The sequence below is a fragment of the Sorex fumeus genome, unplaced genomic scaffold, assembly GCF_029834395.1.
Source record: "Sorex fumeus unplaced genomic scaffold, SorFum_2.1 ptg000047l, whole genome shotgun sequence".
In the NCBI taxonomy this organism is placed as follows: Eukaryota; Metazoa; Chordata; class Mammalia; order Eulipotyphla; family Soricidae; genus Sorex; species Sorex fumeus.
The window spans coordinates 17,557,616-17,580,760 of record NW_026606104.1 but is presented as its reverse complement, the minus strand read 5'-3'; the positions used below and the strand labels follow the sequence as shown (position 1 = coordinate 17,580,760).

The 23,145-nt window shown below is 34.1% G+C and overlaps 1 protein-coding gene across 4 annotated transcripts in view; it reads left to right on the top strand.

The window, feature by feature from the left end:
• PRKACB (protein kinase cAMP-activated catalytic subunit beta) overlaps positions 1-23,145 on the top strand; it is a 131,172-nt gene that overhangs the window by 64,015 nt on the left and 44,012 nt on the right. For 2 of the 4 annotated variants that reach the window (XM_056123664.1, XM_056123663.1), the window contains exon 2: positions 21,262-21,323. In XM_056123664.1, the coding sequence (XP_055979639.1) occupies positions 21,262-21,323 (62 nt within the window). Of the gene's footprint in view, positions 1-4,338; positions 4,454-4,732; positions 5,044-21,261; positions 21,324-23,145 lie in introns of those variants that run through there. The other 2 variants (XM_056123665.1, XM_056123666.1) reach the window with 2 other exon arrangements.

Sequence of the window (23,145 nt, the reverse complement as noted above, 5' to 3'; positions counted from 1 at the left end):
TAATTACTAATTACCTAATCTTTCCCTCTTAGCTAGATTTTTGTTTTTAGATTTGTTTTTATTTTCCGATATTCTGTTATGTTTTTGTCTAAATCTAAATTTTTTTAAAAATTTCTCTTTTTTCTATTTTATCTGTTATCTTCTATAAATACATTAGTTTAAAAATAATACTGTCTTAGAATTTTCTGGTACCAGTGGTGATGCCATCATATTATTCTCAAATTTCTAACTGATACCTTTTTTTGTTTTACATTTTATTGTTTTAACTTTTGATTGGTTTAGCTATAGAGCTATTTGTTATTTTCCCCTTTGTTTTTTCCTATTTTTTGTTACCTTTAATTTTGCTATGATATTTTTGGTTTGAACTTAATTTGTTCTTTCTTTAGTTTCCTTAAGAGGATGTTTAAATTCTTAAAGCCCTTTCTTCTTTGCTATTGTAGGTGTATAAAGCTATGAATTTCCTTTTAAGCCTTGCTTTATCTACATACCAACATGAATTTCTTGTGATAACTCCCACCCCCAATCCAGTGAAAAAGCTTTTCTAATTTCCCTTAAAATTATTTTGTGATTTAAATTAAAATATTTGGGATTCCCCTGTATTTCTCACTGTTGTTGGTGCGTAATTTACTTCTACAGTTATCACAGACTATATTTTAAATTATTTTTCAGTGCTTTAATTTATTTTATATTTTGAATTATAAATTGTAAAAATATTTAAAATTATTTTTCAATTGAAATTAAATTTCGGTTTAGTCAATTGAAATTGTTACATTGCCTAACTCATAATTGATAGGAAGACTTTCCAGACATGCTTAAAAATAATGTGAATCCCATTGATATTAGGTGTTATGTTTTATAAGTTATTCTGTTGATATTCACTTTTTCTGTATCCTTTTCTGATTTTCTGTCTATATGTTATTTTCTGCAAATTATTGAGAGGGAAATTCCCCAACTACAAATGTTTTGTTACCTGCTTTTTCTTTCAGTGCTATCAGTTTTGTTTTAATATTTTGAGGACTCTAGCTCAGTGCATATATGTTTCTAACCCTTAAATCTCCCCAATATGGGTTATCATTTGTTATAAACTGTCCTTTCATACATACAGTAATATTTCTTGTCTTAAAGTCTGTTTTTTTCTGCTCTTGTTAAAGCTAAAGTGTGGCTCATATGGATATTGTTGGAATTTGCTCTTTTTATTCAGTCTAATATTTTCTGCACTTTGATCTATGCATTCTGTTAATCTTTAATATAGTTATTGGCATGTTGGTTTTACATCTTTGGTATTTGCTTTCTGCATGTCTTATTGTTGTATGATTAGTTATTCTTTTCATCTTTTTTTGATAAATGTTAGAGGATGCCATTTAATCCCCTGCTGATTTTTTTTTACTTATTTAAAGTATTTTTTTTAAACAGTTACTTAAGAGGTTATAACAAACACTTTGCCTGATCACTTTCTACTTTAGACTTTAAATATTGTAAAATGGCTATTTTGATTCAAAATGAGTTCTTCAATTTTGTTGTTTTCACAATATTATAATTTTTTAAATAAATGCAACATTGCAGTGTTACCACTTCATGCACTTTTAAGTCTTCTAAAGAAAATAAAAGAATAAAAAATATGTGTTTTGGGGACAAAGTGATAGTACAGTGATTAAGGCACTTGCCTTACATGAGGCCAAGCCAGGTTTGATCCCCAGCACCTCATGTGATTTCCTAAACTCAGTAGTAGTAATCCCTGAACACAGAAGAATAAGCCCAGAGCACCATGTGTGTGTCTGTGTGTGTGTATGCATATATATGTATTTGTGTTTATAGACTCTGATTTCTATATATGCTGTTTTTAGTATTGTTCATTTTTATGTGTATTAATTTCCTTTAAAACTGAAGGACTTAATATTTTTGCTTTCAACAAATATCTGGGAATGTTTTTATTTCATGTTTCTGAAGAGTGGTTGTTGAATGGATAGAGAATGTTGTGAACAAGTTTGCTTGACTTTTTCTATAGCACTTAGCATTTATTGTCCCGCTGCCTTCTGGCCTCTCTTATTCCTGTTTAAAAAGTCACTAATTGTACTTATTTTCTCTATTCATCCTTCTTCTCTTGTTGTTTTCAAGTTATTCTTGTGATTTTGTCTTTTAATAAGCTGACAATTATGCATCTTGGTATAGATCTTTTTTTTTTTTTTTTTTTTTTTTTAGTTAGCCTGGACAGTGCTATAGTACTACAGTCAACCTGGATTAGTTGAACTTCTAGGATCTAAATGTGATTTTTTTTTTTTTATTAAACTGTTACTTTTCAACCTTTATTTCTTCAAATATTTTTCTTTTTTTTTTTAACTATCCCCTCTCCTAAAGTTCCCATTGGTGTAATATTGGTATCCCTGCTGTCCCACAGGTATCTGAGGTTCTGCTAATTTTCTCCCATTTCTTACTCACACTGAACGATTTCTATTAATCAGTCTTCAAGTTCACCTCACTCTTTTCCCTTCAGATCTGCTGTTGATTCTATGTGACTTTTTTTTTTCTTTTTGGGTCACAGCCAGTGATGCTCAGGGGTTACTCCTGGCTCTGCACTCAGGAATTACTACTGGTGGTGCACAGGGGACCATATGGGATGCTGGGAATTGAACCCAGGTTGGCCACGTGCAAGGCAGATGCCCTACCACTGTGCTATTGCTCCAGCCCCTTTATGTGACTTTTAAGCTTTGGTTATTGCACTTCCCAAATCTATACATTTTCATTTTTAGAAGTTTTCCTTTCTTCACTAAATTTATTTTTGTTGTATCATTGCCATCATATTTTCCTATAAATTCTCTAAATACAATTTCCTTTCATTTTGTATATTGAAAATAGCTGTTTTGAAGTCTTCTTTGATAAGTGTTATATCAGGATCCATTTAGAAACGTCTGCTAAATGCCCTTTTTCTTTTTTATAGATTTTATAATATTTGTCAAAAATTTTTGTTTCTGTATCAACTCTGGACTCTAATAATTTTTTCTTCCTAAAGATTGCTTTATTCTTTTGTTTTAGTAACTTCCTTGGTCTTAATCTATGTAACTTCTTTCTAATATGGTGTCTTACTGCTGATTTTTCTGTAAGGATTGCTGTGAGTCATCTTACTCAGGGATTGATTAGGGATTGTTCTCAAACATTCTGAGCCAAATTATGGTGATGAATCAGTATGTGGATTTGGGAGCACATTTGATCCTCAGGCAATTTTCAAGTGTATTCGTTTTAACTTTCTGCTCTGTCCTGGGTCCCCTCCTATCATGGAAATAGCTTCCTAGTCAACTAGAGATATGTGGAAAGGGTGTGTAAGTTTCTTTTATCTCTCTCGTTTTCATTTCCTTTGTTGAATTTCTTGCTAGACCACCAATCCATTTTTTGCCCTTATCAAAGTTATAATTTCAGATAGCAAAGCTAGATACTTTCCCTTTTCATTTCCTGCATTTGACTTTTTTTGGTTGACAGCATCACTTATGTGGTTTGTTTTGTTATGTTTTGTTTTGCTTAGTGCCTTGTCTCCAAATAAGTCAGCACTCTAGCAGAAAAGTTGTTTTGTGGTATGGTTGCACCACCCTGGTTAGAAGTGCTATTCTGGTAAGCCATAGGGACTAGGAGCAGTCCCTAACATGCATATCACAGACTGCTGCTGTTCTTATGCAAAATTCAGCAGTTTTCATGAAAAAATGCTTCCCAATTTATTGTTTATGATGTCTGGATTTCCACAAGTCATCTCCATGAAGTCATGCTTTTGACAGTCTTTTCAGCTTTCTGTTTGTTTCTTGGGCAGAAAACTTGTTGACTTAATTCAACCCCAACAACCAGAAGTCCTGCCTCACCTGGCAACTTTTAAAATGGCAAGTTCACTTGCTGAAGTTCTTAAGGAGGGCGTCCTTCTGTTGATCCTTTGCACCATCTTGGTGCATATTTTGGGTCTCTTGGAATCAGAACAAACAGTTGGCAGTGCCCTCCAGGCTGCCCACCTTGCTAAACAGTTTATCTTAATCCTGTCTGATGTGAGAAATTTCATGCTTCAGTGATGGTTGCCAGTAACTGAAATTGTGAACTCCCCTGTTGAAAAACGACGTAAATGGCATCTGACACTGTTGCTGATGCTGAATTTAATGGACGCTGATAAGTTATTTATATTTCTTTATAAATGAAGATATGCATACATATGTACTATATATCTTAGTATTTTTGTCTTTTTCATAATACAGAATGTTTAAATGGTTGGCAAATGTGCTGCAGTATAGCTTCTGGCTCATGAAAAATGAAAGCTAACAGTGATCTGGGCAATAAGATTCATCGCCAATAGTCACTAGCAACAGCACACAGCATTTTAATATCAGTGAGGTCCACAGCTAGCAGTAAGAGCTCGTGTAATTGAAAGACGTTTAGGTGCAATCATTCTGCTGTTTGTTCCTTGCCAGGTTCAACATGGGATTGTGTGAGTATTTGAAGAAAACAGCGGGTTTTTTTTTTGTACCTTTAAAGATATAAAAGGGGTTGATAAGTGCCTAGATTTAATTAGTGTGGTAATTTTAAAATCATGTGGCTCTGAAATAAAAAGGCATTTTATTTCGTTTGGTTGATTAAAGCTTTAGAAAAGCTACTCCTTGGTTACAAGTGAACCGATAATTCTCGTCTAATGTTGCCGTGGTAACAACTCATGCTGATATAATTGAGAACATCTTATACATCCTGGTTCGAACATTTTCTCCCTGCCATTTTGAGTTGTGCTAGTGGTATATGAAGGAGGCTAGGATCACTAGCTTAAGGGAAATTAAATCCTGTTAGACAGTTCTCTGGCATTAATCTGATATTTACTAGTGATATCTCATGCTGGGCAGTTGTACTTTGCTTCACCGGCTTTCTAAAACAAAAGAAAGCTCTTTTCATTTTCACTGTGCTGCTTGTTCCAGTGTATGTGTTTACACCATCGGTTCTTCTATCTCTAGAGATTAGCATAACTCCCTTTGCTGTTGGATTGTTGTTTTGAGCAATATGTTTTGGAAAGGTTGGTTTTCATCATGAGTGGTAAGTATGCTCTCTGAGACTCCATAGCTATGTATTTTAAAAAAATATTTAACTAGAAAGAGGAAAAAATTTAAGGGGCAGTTGAAACGCCAGAGCTAGAGTGAATTATATTTTGTGTTGATGGTTTTGCATTTAGGCGTTGTAGTAAATTGCTTTTAAAATCCATTAAGTACTGCAAACAGTACAACAGTTAATAGTCGATAACAATAATCAGCTTCTAATTTTCTCTGTGGGTTAATTGTATTCATTATGTACCGTTTTTATGAATTGTGTTATAAATTAGTAAATAAAAGACCTACCATGATGAGAAAGGAATGTTTGTATTATCTAATTCTAAAGATACTTGCTTGAACTTTCCTATGATCAGCTTTATCATTTTGATGTCAATTTTTGTTAGCTTCCTTTTGATTATATAAAAATACTAATCTCGAAGATGCTGCCACTATTTTGTTGATTTCCCAGTTGCTTTTACTTGCAATTCATTAGGAAATAAGGATATAATGGTGAAATAAACATGCATATTGGTTGTGGAGGCTTTGTTAAAATTTTCCAGAAATGATTCTTTATGAATATGATGTTAGAATAAGTATATTTGTAATGGTTTCCTTTTTATTCTTATGATTTTTTTCTAAACATTTCCAAAAAAGCTTTTGAAAAAATCTACGACAGTATATACTGCAGTTTATTATAAGGCAAAAGCTGTTCACTTTAAGCCAAACCTGCTGCTAAAAATAGACATCCTGTTATTAGAGTGAGAAATATTTGCTTAGGGCATAATTCATTAGCATCTTTTTACTTAACTTTAAAAATAAGAGGATGTTTATCAGTTAGCCTTTGAATCAGATGTATGTTTAGAAGTGTCATATTAGTTTTTATGATAAGGTAACAGTCGATAATTTACATTTAAAAGACTTAGAATTCAAAATCTGGTAGTTGCATTTTTGTTGTTTTATGATAGAAATCAAAATAAATTAACCCTTTATCCTTAAGTGAGAAAATCTATTATTGCTGATAACTAAGTTTTCTCCTACTGCAGTACATATAAGCCTCGTCAACACTGTAATATGCTTGTTTATAGAATGATATTTGGACATTAAAATACATTTCATATATTAGATAAGAATTCATTGGATTTCTATTTCCCTGTTCTAGAAGTAGCTATATCTTTTTCATGTAGCATCTTAATTTGGGGCTAATACTATTGATTTGGTATTTCAGTATTTAGAATTTCCGTGGATATAAAAACTGAATATACCATAATCTCAGATTTAAGGTAGATTTATTTGAAATCTGCCAATGTGTTTTTTCTCTGGAAGTTTGCAAAATAATAAAAAAATATCGGTAATTGCAGTCATTTTCTAGAAGTTTTACAATTGAGTATGTTGGTTTAGGTAAGAAAAATTGTTGCTCCTTCTCATGTTGCTTTTTTTCATTAAATTATGTATTGCCTAGGTAATATTTGATATATTTAATTATGTTGTTCTTCCCTTATAGCCTTTTTTAAACACCAGAATCCTAGCAATCACAAATATATTTTCTGACTTTTTCGGGATTAAAGAATTTCAACTAACCTTACTCATGTAGTTAAACTATTGAGACTTTTCAAAATGTAGAAAATTGTGTGTGTGAGTGTGTGTGTGTGTGTGTGTGTGTGTGTATGTGGCTTATTTGTACAAATGAGCAAGTGCTAGATCTTTTTAAATTAAATCTGTAGCTATATATGTGGCATTTATATGTAAGTGGTATTTTTTTCGAGTTAAAAAAGCCATTCCTTTTCCCACCCCCTGCCTATTAGATGTTAGCTTTCTCTGGGAATCTATCTTTGGCCCTCTTTAACACTACGTTCTCTCAATGATCTCATCCATGCCCACGTCTTCACTTGTTACCTGAACATCCAATTAAATGTGAATTTCCTCTAGCCCTTCCATATCTTCCTTTTCACTAATTCTGTTTTTTGTTAATGATCCCACTGATCATACAGGAACTTAAAACAGAATCCTTGTAATCACTCCTAACTTGCTTCTTTCCCCCTAGATAAGAATTTAGTCACTAATGTCTATTGATCCCACCCACATCAAAAGTACTTCAGAAACCACTCAAGTTTGTCCAGTCTTAGTAATATTTGACATGCTTTCTGTATCTTTTGGATTCTGCTGTTTCTGTAGTCTCTCAACATTCAGCTTTCTGCCCCTGTCCAGACCATTTTTCATGCTGCCATTTTAAGAATGCAGATATGCTCATTTCTTAACCTGACATGAAAACTTTTGCTTCTTATGGCCTCTAAGATAAAACTATTAAACTCCTTAGTCAGAGTGCAAAATTGTGATTTACCTTTCTTAAAATTTTGCATGTTTTTCATAAAATTTTAATCTGCAAATACTATATGTTCTTTCTTATTGCCTTTCCATAATTATGTTTAATGCAAATTTGGAAAATCATCTTTTTTTCTATCTAGTAATGACTATAGATTTAGGTGATTCCTCTCTACTCCCAAAGTAAATATGTAAACTATTATAATTTATTTTATTATATCAAACTTATGTATTTTTATGTTAGTTTTCAGTCTCCAGCATTTGAACTAATATAAAGGAAGTGCTGTGTTCATTTGTGTATTTCTGATAATTAACCTAGTGCTCCATAGTAAGAAACTCATAAATTTCTATAAAATGAATGAATAATTTGAATTTTTCTTTTATTATATTTGGATTTTTTCAATATTAATGAAAAATATCTGGCATGTGCTACTTTGATTTGGGAAGGGGTCTTGTACTTATCAGTATATAATTATCACTACTTTGTCAAACATTCTGATGTGATGTGACTACTTACTAATCTAGATGTGGTTTGAGAGATGGTCTCCTAAGAAAAGCTACCATTCTACTGTGAATTGTACCTGAGCTTTCAAGATGCTAATCGAAATATAAAAATTAAAAAAACTTATTCTTGTTGAAACAGTTTATCATTTCTGGAATTTGAGAAGAGTACTTTATGAGAAATATACATGTCAGAATGATTATCAGCCTACAGAGTTCAGTAGTTTCATTTTGGTAGCTTCTCTTCCCCGGCAAGCTACCGAGAGTATTCCATATGCCAGACACAGTAACAACAAAGTCTCCAATGGAGACGTTACTGGGCCCGCTCGAGCAAATCGACGATCAACGGGAGGGCCTTTACCTTTACTCTTCAAGGAAAAGAAATTAAAGTTTCATCCTCCCTACCTTGAAGTGATAAGAAAGACTGGTTGGAATAATGGAAGATCTCTCACCTCTGATTACTTTCGTTCTAAGATAGCTATGGTGAAACAAACAAGATTTGTTGGCTACTTTAAATTTAAAAAGTAGACTTGTTCTACATATGGGATATTTCCTCCCTAATGCGGTAGGCATTACCACTAAGCAAGGAACTTTGTAATCTTGATTCCACTCCCATGTCTGAAAATTATTGGATTGTTTAATGATGTAAGCATAAGCCACCTAAACTATCTGAGAAGTTGTTTCTACCTTATTCAGATCAGTGATGACAAAAGCCATTATTTTTTTAGAGCATTCTCTGAATGAATAAACAAAAAAAGAACAAGAAGCCTATAAAAGATTATTTTCCAATAAAGGATAAAATCATAGCTGTCATGAGTACAAAAGGCAACTTCATGTAGAAAATATTTATATGGGAGGGTTTAAGAATAAGTATGGATAGTATAATGTCAATTTTTTTTAAAAAAATGAGGCAAGTACGAAATTTATGGCACAAGACATGAAAGATAAAAAAATCAAGATACTAGATTGAAAGGGGAGTTAAATGGAAGCAGGTTATAAACAAATAAACATGACATTGCAGGATATAAAACTGAATTATAAACAGTGAAATAAAATCAGCTCTGCAAAAAATTAATTATGCAAAACTTATCTTGATCAAAACCAACCAGAGTATTTGGGGGAATAGAATGAAATTTATGAGGTAAAATATACGTTAGCTAAAAATAGAAACTACAAATTGGTAAAGGTAAATTGAATGAATACAATTCTCATAAGAACAGATAATAACTGATAGAATGGAAGCAATAATAAATATAATTCAGGAAAACTTCTTAAAGAAAATCTGTCTGTAGATTGAAAGAAATCATGTTTTGACAAAGGCATCAACAACCAAATACATCCTAATCTGAGTTTCAAATTTCTTTGGTAAAAATGAATTCCACAAATAATCAGATTGCATTACATCATATACCTGTGCACAGAATTTTTCTGCTTAGAATCTCTTCTGATCCTTGAAACCCCATTTTCTGAGAACCACCAGGAGTGGTCTTTGAGTATAACTCCGGGAATAAGCCTTGAGCACTGTGAGTTGTGCCCAGACCCTCACTCCCCTCCCAAAAATGTACTAAAATTGTTACCTACACAATTTGAAAATTGCTCTGGAACAAAAACTGATTTATATATAATATCACCTAGAAAATAAAATATAACAAGTATCCTTTTAAATGAATATCTGAGTGTACAAAATGATAATCAAAAACTCCAATATAAAATATGAAATGAAAACCGGAACAGGAAGAGGTAGCTACTTGTACTGCCTTGAGATTTTCATACCTTGTTACCAAAAGGGCGTTTCTTTGAAAAGCTTCAAAGAATAATCCATACTACTTGGGATTTCTTAGACCCCATATAAAATCTGGAATCTCAGAGAATGATAGATCCTCAAAGGAAGGTACAGTGGAATCTTATGTTAGTAAGAGTCCACTAACATAAGGAGGAGAGAAATTTATCATTCTTGGTTAGGATCCTGGGAGATGAGAGAGGAAGTATATGTTTATGCGGAGTTATTTGTCTTGTTAGCTTGCAATCAGATGCTTCCTCGCAGGTGGATTTTGATCTGTTGTAATTGTGTGGTCTAAGAACTGCCAAAAACATAAAGTACAGTATTCTAAAATCTAAGACTAGTAACATATACTGACTGCAAGGCAAGAATAAACATATACCCAAATCAAGCCATGAAGATCTCATGGAGTAAGCCCCATGGAGCTTTTGAGTTTAATAGAATGCATCAAACATGTGTGCGCGCACGTGCGCGCACGCACACACACACACACACACACACATACACACCCTACTACAAATGACATTCAGCAGACAACACAATTTAAAGGTTTGACCCTTCCAAGAATGTGAGAGAATAGGACTGTACACTTAAGTTGTTTCATTTATCATTTAAAGGTAATAATCAAGTAAACATAAACAAGAGAAAAATTATCTATCTCTAATAAAACTTTAAGTTATTTTTGTAAAATGAAAAGGCCAATTGGAACAATAGGTCTTTAAAATATAATCATAGCTAAAGTTTTTACTCAAAACTCAATAAAATTAAGAATCTGGTAATTTTCTTGTCAAGTTCTAAAAAATATTCAAGGAACAAAAATTGCAGTTTTGTACAAAATCTTTCAAAGAATTGAATAGAAAAAAATATTTTTATATTGAGTCCAATATAGCTTGCAGGTAAAGTGTGAAGAAAGAAAATTAGTAACATTTTCTTCAGAAAGTTTTATTGAGATTATGAGGGTCATTTCTCAGCATTGCTAGAGGTAGGAGTGGGGGTGGAGGGGCGGGGTTTGGCAGGAATTAGGGTCATATGTAACAGTGTTGAGTGGGATCTTGCAGTGCTAGAAATTAGGCCCAGGACCTTGTACAGATTAGGCATATATTCTACTACTTGATATACCTACCTGAACTCTAAAAATACTTTCCCTAGATTAGGAAAAGGAAGATGTTTATAATAACCTTTGCAGAAGAAGATGGAAGGAACAGAATTGTCATTATTCATAGATGATGTGAGATTGTCTACATAGAATATTCAAAAGAATTTATCAGTGTTACTTTAGAATTAATAAGAGAACCCGGCAAGATTGCTAGATATAATAAAATTCATATATAAATAGTAACTCTTTGCTGTACTTCAAGGAACAAACCAAAAGGCAACTTAAAAACAATCTCTCTATGGGGCCGGAGCGATAGCACAGTGGGTAGGGCGTTTGCCTTGCACGCGGCCAACCTGGGTTCGATCCCTGGCATCCCATATGGTCCCCCAAGCACTGGCCGGAGTAATTCCAGGAATAACCCCTGAGCATCACTTGGTGTGACCCAAAAAGCAAAAAACAAACAAACAACAACAACAAAAAACAACTTCTCTTTGACATTCACGGTCACGGTCCTCCCGTTGCTCATCAATTTTGCTCGAGCGAGCCCAGTACCATCTCCATCGTGAGACTTTGTTGTTACTGTGTTTGGCATGTCGAATACATCACAGGTAGCTTGCCAGGCTCTGCTGTGCGGGCGAGATACTCTCAGTAGCTTGCCAGGCTCTCTGAGAGAGGCAGAGGAATCGAACTCGTGTCAGCCATGTTGGCTGCTTGTAAGGCAAACACCCTACCGCTGTGCTATCGCTCCAGCCCTTCTTTGAAGTTAAACTTGAAAAAAAAAACCTAGTAATCTAGTAAAAGAGTAATAACACTTATAAAGGAAAAATCATAAAATAATACTGAGTTATAATCTTTTAAGAGATTTCATGCCCATTAGAATAGGAAAAAAATTCAAAACTCTTAATAACAGATCTTGTTGAGGATATGGAGTGTCAAGGATATGGTAGAAATATACACTGACATACCATTTACTCATCCATTTATTAAAATCTAATGAAGTGAAAGTATGCATTAGCCTATCATGTAGGGATCCATTGCTAGCACTATGCTGTTTGGCAATAAGATAGAATGTTTGAGTTTGCAACTGAATGGTAAATCTTCGGTATATGCTTATGACATATATAATTTTGCTTTGAGACAGAGGCTCAGTGAACAATAAGGGAAGAAAAGTGCATTCAAAGAGCATTTCAGCAGTTGCCTAGGAAGCCATTAGCTTTATGACCATAAATATTGCTTAAGTCTTTATTACAGAGCTCTGTGGGGAATATTTTCAATCAAACATGATTCTTTTGGCATAGAAAATCCAGAATATCCATAGATAGGGATCAAATTGGTGGGAAAGCATATATGTGATTAGTTAGGAATGAGTATATGCACAGTGTATCCATTTGTCCATGCAGATACCAGTCAAGTTAATGCTCCTTTCTATAATTTTATTATACAAATGCATATGTCTCAAAATTTTTTAAAATATTTTAACAGCTTGGTGCAAGTTATTCAGTTATACTCTTCACTTGTAACCAAGACTTGACAATTAAAAAGATAAGCAGAAGAAAGACAATAAAATAAATATCAAAATAGGATAGACAGATTAAATTTCCTGTTAAATTTCCTAGTAAAGTGTGTCTTCGGTAAAATAAAAACAATTGCTCTTAAGATTAAAAAGTTACATAGGGGCTTAATGGCTCTAAGGTGAAATACAACAATTTTCACAAACTTTCCTCTAAGGAAAACTTTTTGATGATTTTTAGTGGATTATTCATAACAGGCAATGCAAAATAAATTATTTAGCATCTGCCTTTAGCGTAGGCTTGGGTGGTGATGGGAAAATTCAAAATAATGGTGGTGGGAAGGTGTAATGATGATGAGATTGGTGTTGAAATATTGGGTGTAATAAATTAGTGAACAACTTTATAAAAATTAAATTAAAAAAGATTAAAAAGAATATATTTTGTTGACAGAAAGAATATATTTTGTTGACAGTTCAGAGTAGGGCTTTGTTTGATATGCATATATATGTATTCTTTTCTCCAATGAATTTTTCATAATACTAAAATTTTTGAATGCACATGCTCAATTTTTTGTTCTGTTTATGTATGTAAGCATATTAATGAACATACATGGATAGATAATTTCTTTTGAGCATGTTATTTTATGTGTTAATTTTTTATTGAATCACAGTGAGATACACAGTTGCAAAGGTTTTCATGATTGGATTTTAGTCTTACAGTGTTCCAACACCCGTCCCTTCACCAGTGCACATTTCCCACCACAATGGTTTCAGTTTCCCCACCACCACCCCCATGCCAGGCACTTTTCTTCTCTCTGGCTCTCTCTCTCTATCTCTTTTTATGTGTTATTTCATCTGTTTAACTTAAACCTTTTGATGCAAATCAAAGCATGCAAATCATCAAAAGCATCTGGTAGGAAACCACTTTTTTTTTTCTTTTTGGGTCATACCCAGCAATGCACAGGGGTTACTCCTGGTTCTGGACTCAGTAATTACTCCTGGTGATGCTCAGAGGACCATATGGGATGCTGGGAATCAAACCCAGGTCGGCTGCGTGCAAGGCAAACGCTATCATTCCAACCCTAGACAGCACTTTTTTACAGAATAATTGTTACTTTTGATTGTTTTAAATTGAATTTTTAGGAGTTGCTTTATGGCAACTCAGATGTTTCATATTTTGTTTACTTAAAATGTTTTTAGACAGTGATATGCAGGGAATTTTTAAAAATTACAAATGTAGCATACTGAAGAGGTAGGTGTTTGAAGTAGCAGTATCGGAAAACAAACTACATTCTACTAGATTTATACTTTTCAGAGGCTTTGGAAGTAATTGTACTGTTCTGTTATCTGTTGATATAACATGGTATTTTTATGGGTAATTTACCTTGAATTCCACCTGTTTTGTGCTTTGATATATACAACAACTCCCAAATAGAATAGTACTTTTAATGGTAAAGAAGAAAAAAAATAATGTAATTACAAAAAGATTAGGGTGCCCAGAAATTATAACCTGTTCAGTATTTTTAAAAGCTGTTATCACCCCAAAAAAGTATTGTTAAGGAAAAAAAAAGAAAAGTTGCTTACAGCATCTTGCTCTTTCCATGATAGCTCTCTCCCCTATTCCCTGTATAGATAGCTATCCAGTTTAAAATATTCAAATCTCTGATTACCATTATTCTGCCTTATTAAAGCTCACTCACCTTATTCTTAATAAGAGATATTGCATATTTCTCAAAACAAATGAAACCCAGAATTCTAAACCACTAAGTTTACTTGTCATCCTTCCCACTCCGCAAAACATCACGACAAATAATTGTCTCCATGATCACGCACTTTCTTGCCTTTACACTTCACTCCCCACTGTTGCTGTATATTTATACCTTGTGCTCTAGTTGTTCTGAGTCACATGCTGTTCCTGGATAAACAATGTTCCTACCTCCAATCCCCTTATAAGAGTTCATTCCAAACTAGAGTATCTTCTCCCTCAACTTTATCTGCCATAGGACTGTAGCCCTCAAATTTCAGTAAATGCAATGCTCTCTATTTTACCTTATCTTACCTGACCTTACTAACTGAGAATTTTCTCTTTCAGCCTCTCATAACACATTCTGATTTGCTTAAATGCTTACTTGTCACATCTCTTCAAAATGGTTCATCCATCTCCTTGTTATCTTCATATTTCCTTATTTATGAAGATACGGTTATTCTTCATGGTATTCCCATATTCTGGTTAAAAAGTGTTTAATAAGTTAAAAATCCTTAAAGCTATGTCTGGAAATAATGTTATGTTTTTCAGACACTCTCTAATACCTTTTCGAAGAGAGTCAGCAAAATAGATATTTCATAATATTTTCTCATAGTAGGGATTTGAACAGAAGTCTAGAAGATTTTACTCCAACAGTTTCATGATATATATTTCAATAGATACTTATTTAATCTATGCAGTATATATTGTTTGTGCAATTGCGATGATGAGTTTTCATTATTTAGTTTAAAAGGAGAATTAGATACTGGATGATCTCATTCATCTGTAGAATATAGAGAGACAAAGTAAGACAATAGTATCAAACAATGACATATCGTTGGTTTTGGATGAAAAAATTATAACAAACAGTGGGGGCAACATGTAGGATTGAGAATGAAAATCAGACCAGGGGTGACATTAGGAGAGGGGTACAGGGTTATAGGCACTTTGTTGGTTGTAGTGCACTGTAGCATTGTATGTCAATACTATAAATTTAAACACTATTGTAATCATATATCTAAACTATAATCAAACATTTTAAAGAAACATTAATTTTAAAATAAGAGGAGAATTAGGACATATTGATTCTGTTACTAAATAATAATTATGGATTTTCTTTATCATTAATTTTTAAATGCCCTACTTGAATATGTACAGATAATTGAGTTTCTAAAGTTGTTTTGTGCATAATACTCAGCAAGAGATGTGAATAGGTGACCTCATGCCAATATGTTGTCTTATTAGTGTCATTTAATTATGGTTTAATTTTCCTTTTGGATGAAAGTTTGTTCCTCTTCAGAAGTTTCTGTTAGACAGCTGCTTTTTTAGCATAACAAATGTTACCTTGAAAACTTCTTACTTGGTTGCTTTGCAAACTGGTATACTCTACAAAATTACATTTTTATAAAGGATAATGAGCTACATAATAAGTGGAACAAAGAATATGTATAATTTTATGTTAGGTCTAGATTTTATTTTTGTTTCTTGTGTGATAGTGTAGAAAAAAAAACAAATAAAATGCAATGAAATAGTGGAAGTCGCACAGGTATCCAGAAGAAAGATTAATCCACAGCACTGAAATAACCAAAGTCACTTAATGCTTTTTAAAAGAAAATATACTACTGTCAGTTGTGAATGGAATAACTCATAACCTTCATTGGTATTCACCATAAAACATTTACATTTAATTTTGTCATGTTTTTTGTTTATCTCCATTTTCTTTTTTGACATCCATTAAAGAAAATTTAGAATTGTCCTTTTGTTATCAAAAAAGGTGTAAAGCAGGGGTCACATTTGTCTCATTTCAGACTGGTGAACTGAACATGTAAGTTGTAGTGGTCAGTATAGTAATAGATTTCAAAACTTTTTTGAAAATATGAATCTCTTTTAGGAAATGGATAGAAGTATATTATAACAAAACCTTTTTGTAACATTAGTAATCTATTTTATCAAATATTTTGTTTAGCTAGAATCAAAATTGCAAAATAACTAAACTTACTAAAAATAGTTAGGACAACATTCTTATTCAGTATAAAATTAGCTGAATAACATGGAAAAAAAGACATGCAAACCTTGAATTTTTGTAAATTTTCCTAATGTTAAAATGAAATTTGTAACAATCTTTTAAACTTTTCCCTTTTTACAAATATAATCAGAAATAATTTGAGAGTGATATAAATGAAGTTGTGTTTTTATGTTATTTTAAAATAGCAAGTTGTCTGTTTCTTCTTTCTTTATCTCATGAAGGTTGATTAATATTCCTACAAACAAACCCAGTATTAACAGAGACCTTTGGTTTACTCATTTATTTAGAATGCAGTAAGATAGACTTGTTTTGTTTTGCTTTGTTTGGGGGCCACACAGCAGTGCTCAGGTCTTACTGCGGGCTCTGTACTCAGGTATCATTCCAGGCGGGGCTTAAGGGACCATATGAGGTGCCAGGGATTGAACCTGAGTTGGCCTTTTGCAAGGCAAATTCCCTACCTGCTGTGCTGTTGCTACAGCTCCAAGATAGATTTAAAAATATACAAAATAAAAAGAAAGTAAATTTATTTAGAATATAATTATAATTAAAAGGAATACAGAAGTAGAAATTGAGTTAATTTTTGACATGTCCTATTTCTGTATCATTTATTTCATTTATCATTTATTTCATCAATACAGGACAAAAATTTTTTAAAGCTTTTATTGGGTTCCCCCCCACTGGGTGAACTACTAATCATTTTTAGATATTTCAAGATAAGTATCTAATAACAGAGCTGTAATAGCATAAACAAGAAATATTAGAATCATTTATATATTTCAGGTGCGACAAATTGCAAACCTCTGAGTGTTTCAGGATGTCATATGGCCTAAATGGTTAAATATAGGCATGATATATGGATTGGACCATAAAAAGAAAACTGAAAAATTGTGACCCTCAGTTTTATGGGAAATGTGGATTGAACAGGCTTATTATATTTGGATTTGACTGACTCCTCCATCATTTATTTTATCAACACCTTATGTCACTAGAAATAAATTTTTTTAAATCAGAGAACATTTAGAAAACTAGATTCAGTACTGTCTAAAAATAATAAAATTGAAAACAGATGTGGATTGCCTGTGTTATTTATGATCCAGCAAATTGTGGAATTTGTTTATTTATTTTTGATATTTATAAGATGTATACCTTGGCTTATTTAAATTTTTTACTAAGGTTAACTGGGTTTTTGCATCTTAATAGCTGACGTATAAATCTGAGATATTATGCATATCTTTATGTGACAGAAAAAAAGGTTTGGGGAACACATTTCTTCATGGAACTTTTATTCGTTCATTGATTCTGTGGTTTACAGTACTGTTAATAATGGTTTGTCCTGCACATAATTCTAACACCACACCCACCACTGGTGTACTAACATCCCTTCCCCAAGGACCCCAACATACCTTCCCCTTAACCCCCCACCATCTCAGTTGTATGGATCAGTTCTCTCATTTTGTTACCTTTGGACCTTTGTTGCTTCCTTGCTGTGTGTCTTTAGGTATCACATGAGAGAGAGAGAGAGAGACAGAGAGAGAGAGAGACAGAGAGAGAGACAGACAGACAGACAGACAGACAGACAGACAGACAGACAGAGATCATTCTGTATCTATCCTCTTCCTTCTCCATTCAGCATGATATCCTCTAGTTCCATCCATGTTGCTGCAAATTTTATGATTTTGTTCTTATAGCTGAATAGTATTCCTTCATGGAATTATTTAATGACATTATGATCAGTGTAGATCTTTTATGCTAAAGAGGATTCGATCTGTTGAAATAAGTGACAACTCTTTTTGTGGGGAGGGACAAGAGGTGCCATACCTGGCAGTGCTCAGGGTCTACAACTGGTTTTGTGCCTGGGGATCAGTCTTGATGATGCTCAAAGCACCAGATCAGGTGTTGGGGATCAGTATTTTGAAGAGTTTTCTTCTGAAGAGTACCTGAACTTTTTTTCTCTAGCTATTCACTAAGCAGGGAAAAGAAAATTTTTCTTTTATCTCCAAGGCCAGAGCAATAGTACGTTTGGTAGAGCATTTGCCTTGCATGGCCTACAGGGTTCCCTGGCATCCCATTTGGTCCCCCCAAACCCTGCCAGGACTGATTCCTTAACGAAATCCGGGAGTAAGCCCCAAGCACCAGTGGGTGTGGCCCCCAAACCAAAAATAAATAAAATTTTCTTTCATCTTAATGCATTTGGGGCAAATGTTGCCAATCTGTTCTTTAATAACTTTTTGTCAGCAGCAGACTCACTTAGCAGGAGAGACTGAAAATGTTCTCAGTGTGTGTTTCTCTTTCCCTGAGTCTTTTACTTATCTCCAAATCATCTATACTCATGCAGGCATCTGGAGAGTTTATCTCCAATATGATATGCAAGTTCTTTAAATAGAAGTTATCTAAATATATTTTTCCAAAGAAATCAGATATATTTGGGGGAATAGAGTTGCACTTAGCAATTGCATATGTTTTTAATTTATTTTATAGCTGACATTCCCAAGTCCTGCCATGTGCACATAACTATCCTCCATACTCCCCTCCCCCGGTCTAACTTACCAAACCACTCTTCTTAAGGTGTGAGTAGTACATTGAGAAATAGGATAACTTACTCAGTCATATTGAACTCAAAGAAAAGAATTTTCAACCTTCAAGTAACATTTCAGGAAGAATTTGATCATATTTACATAAGTAGGTGTGGTTGTTTGATTTATTACTTCGGTGGATGAAGTTTCATAACATCAAAAATTCTTATTTTTACAATTATTTTTCTCACTCTCACTGCCACTGTCACTGCCCTCCCATTGTTCATCGATTTGCTCGAGTGGGCCCAGTAACATCTCCATTGTGATACTTGTTACTGTGTTTGGCATATTGAATACATCATGGGTAGCTTGCCAGGCTTTGCCGTGCAGGCGAGATACTCTCGGTAGCTTGCCAGGCTCTCCGAGAGGGGCGGAGGAATTGAACCTGGTTCAGCCAGGTCGGCCGTGTGCAAGGCAAATGCCCTACCCACTGTGCATCACTGCAGCCCCTATTTTTCTCAAATATACTAAAATAGGTAATGTGAGAGTATTTCACAGCAAAGTACCAATGGCAGTTTAAAGTAGTAAAATAATGTTTTCAGAAATGCTTACTCTGTGTAAAAACTGTCCGCTTAGCCAGGGATATAGACCATCATGTGTGAGTATGTGTTTGATCCCAGCATTGCAAAAAAGTAAAAATAAGATCAAGCAAAAAAATATATCTGATCTTGATACCTACATTCACCATTTTGAAATCACTAGAATTCTAACAGCTTTTTTAGTTGTAGCTGTATTTTTCATAATTGCCTCACTGGACTTAAAGAAGGAAATTAATGTGTATCCTTATTTTAATATGGTCTTATTTAAGAATTTGTGAGCCCTCCACTTTCATTTTTAATTTAGTCTTAATTGTTGTCATCATCTTTGCTTATATTATTAATGAGCTAAGTGCTAGTATGCCACTATCAGTTTTCCTTGAATAGCTTTTTGCTATTTGACACTATTTTTTAAAAAAATTTTTACTAGTGAAACACCATGAGGTACAGTTGTAGACTTACAAATTTTTGTGTTTGGGTTTCAATTATACAATGATCGAGTACCCATCCCTCCACCAGTGCCCATTTTCCACCACCACAGGTTCCAGTATCCCTCCACTCCGCCCTTCCCTCCCAACCCACCCTGTGGCAGGGCATTCCATGTTTTTGGGTGCTGTGGTTTGCAAAAGAGGCATTGAGTGGCAATCATGTTCCGTCTATAGTCTACTTTCAGCATGCATCTCCCATCTTGGGAGGATCCTCCCAACACCCTTTATTTGGTGCTCCCTTCTCTATCTGAGCTGCCTTTTCCCCTAGCATGTGCGGCTGCCTCCAAGCCATGGAGTGAACCTCCTGGTTCTTATCTCGGCTATTTTTGGGTGGTAGTCTCCTATTTTGTTACTTTATGTTCCCCAGATGAATGCAGTCTTTCTATGTCTGTCCGTCTCTTATTGACTCATTTCTCTTAGCATGATACTTTTCATGTAGTACCACTTATATGTAAATTTCATGACTTCATCCTTTCTAACAGCTACATAGTACTCCGTTGTGTAGATGTACCAGAGTTTCTTTAACCAGTCATCTGTTCTCGGGCACTCAGGTTTTTTCCAGATTCTGGCTATTGTAAACTGTGCTTCAATGAACAGTTTGACACTATTTAAGTTTTGTTTTCTCTATTTGGAGATTTAAATGTTAAAGAAATAAAATTTTTATAAAGAAGTCAAAATAAATGTTTCTTATATACTCAGATTTTTCTTTGACAGGTGCTTTTAGAAACAAAAATACATTTTGTTTATGTAATTTCATATCTCTGAAATTTTTTCTTCTATGTTTTCAATAACTTGAAGTCTTCTTAAAATAGAAGTCCCTATAAATAAAGTGGAAGAACAATGAAAAGTAGATACTTTTTTGTGATTCATAATTTAAGAGACCTAAAAATTTAATCTACAGCTCTAGAAAAGTAATGTAGCTGTTACAGGTCACTGTATAAATATCTGGCTACGAGTTGCTTTACTTTTATGTACATTTTTAAATTTGGAATTCATATATTTAGTTTGGCTCCAAATTTAAAATGAGATTTTTAAGACGTTTGGGTTTTTTGTGGGGTTTTTTTTTATCATTGTTTTGTTTTTTTAAGTCTTTGTGGGTGTCCTTTATGTAATATTCTGTTTATCCCCCTTTCCCTCTGCCCTTTGGGAGACAGACAAATCTAATAACAAATCCCATCACTGAAAATAGACCTTTATCAGAGACAATCCAACCTTACATGCTTTAGGGGTTTTCAGTTTTTAATGCTAAAAGACTCTTGATACCACTGCTGGCCTCTCTTCCTTAGAAAAGAGAAATTTTTGTAAAAATTCTAGCGAAGGAAAGTTTTCTTTCTTAGAAAAGGATTTTTTTTCCCTAGATCAATTTATAGGTTCAATTTTTATCAGGCATTACTTTCAGGATCAGCATTTTTGTTATTAGATTTGGAGTTATCAGATTGGTCCCCACATAGAATAGTACCAGAGATTTTCAGAAATTTGAGAAACATTTTGTTTCTTTAGGGAAAGAAAACAGTTCATTAGTGTATCACAGCTATCAGTATATATGCTTTGTGATTACCATAGTTACCATAAATCTGTTTTTATTTTTAAGTTTTTTTGTGTGAAATGTAATCATTTTTACAAGAAATTTTTTTGTTTGTTTTTATTTTCAGTGAAAGAGTTTCTAGCCAAAGCCAAAGAAGACTTTTTAAAAAAGTGGGAAAATCCTGCTCAGGTAAGAAATATTCAAAATTTTTTATGATTTGAAAGTAAACTTTTAAGTAAAATCATGATTTTCAATCAACTAATTTGCATTTTTAAAAACTTTAATTTTAAAAGAACATTAACAAATGTAAACTTAACAGGCATTTCATCACAACATTTAAAATTATTAATAATTTCATCACAATCACAATCATCCTGTTGTTCGTCGATTTTCTCGAGCAGGCACCAGTTACGTCTCCTAGCCCTGAGATTTTAAAAAGTACCATATTCAAGGCTCTTTCAGGGTTAGGAGAATGAGACCATCATTATTACTGGTATTTGGCATATTGGGTATGCCACAGGGAGTTGTCAGACTCTGCCATGCGGGCAGGTCACATTCGGTAGCCTGCCAGGTTGTCCAAAGCAAGAATGAGATAATAAGATGTCTCCAGCCCCCGCACCTGGCTGTCCTGGCCAGGGCCCCTTAGAGGGGGGTGGGTTGAGTTTCCCTCCCTGCCCCGAGCAGAGCCCCGAGCAGAGCCCCGGCAGCCGAATAATTTCATGTATAACTAATATAGAAAGGGAACTAATTTTCTATATACACCTGATTATAAATTTTGATACTGATCCTAAGTTGCAAACTCTTAACATTTTCTATTACTATAATAGTTTAAATTATATTCTATTACTATAATAATTAAAATATTTCTTTGCGATGCCACGCCACTGGCCGAGCAAGTGAAAACAGAGATAGATAAATGGGACTATCTTAAACTAAGAAGCTTCTGCACCTCCAAAGAAACAGTGACCAAAATACAAAGACAGTCTACAGAATGGGAAAGGATATTCACCGAATACACATCTGACAAGGGGTTGATATCCAGGATATACAAAATACTGGTTAAACTCCACAAGAAGAAAACATCCAACCCCATCCAAAAATGGGGCAATGAAATGAACAGAAACTTTCTCAAAGAAGAAATCCGAATGGCAAAAAAGCACATGAGAAAATGCTCTACATCATTAATCATCAGGGAGATGCAGATCAAAACCACAATGAGATACCATCTCACACCTCAGAGACTGGCCCACATTCAAAAGAACAAAAGCAACCGATGCTGGCGTGGTTGTGGCGAGAAAGGGACACTCCTTCACTGTTGGTGGGAATGTCCACTGGTTCAGCCCTTCTGGAAAACAGTATGGACGATTCTCAAAAAATTAGAAATTGAGCTCCCATTTGACCCAGCAATACCACTCCTGGGAATATATCCCAGAGAGGCAAAAATGTATAGTCGAAGTGACATCTGCACTTGTTTGTTCATTGCAGCACTCTTTACAATAGCCAGAAACTGGAAGAAACCTGAATGCCCAAGAACAGATGACTGGTTAAAGAAACTTTGGTACATCTACACAATGGAGTACTATGTAGCTCTTAGAAAAGATGAAGTCATGAAATTTACATACAAGTGGTACAATATGGAAAGTATCATGCTAAGCGAAATGAGTCAGAAAGAGAGGGATAGACATAGAAAGATTGCATTCATCTGGGGGATATAAAGTAACAAAGTATGAGATTAATACCCAAGAATAGCTGAGATCAGCACCAGGAGGATTACTCCATAACTTAGAGGCCAGCCGGGTATCCTAGAGGAAAGGGCTGTTCAGATAGAGAAGGGAGCACCAAATAAAGGATGTTTGGAGGATCCTCCCAGGAGGGGAGATGCATGTCGAAAGTAGACTATGGACTGAACATGTTTGCCACTCAATGCCTCTTTTGCAGACCACAACACCCAAAAGGAGAGAGAGAACACAGGGGATTGCCCTGCCACAGAGACAGGGGGGATGGGGGGATG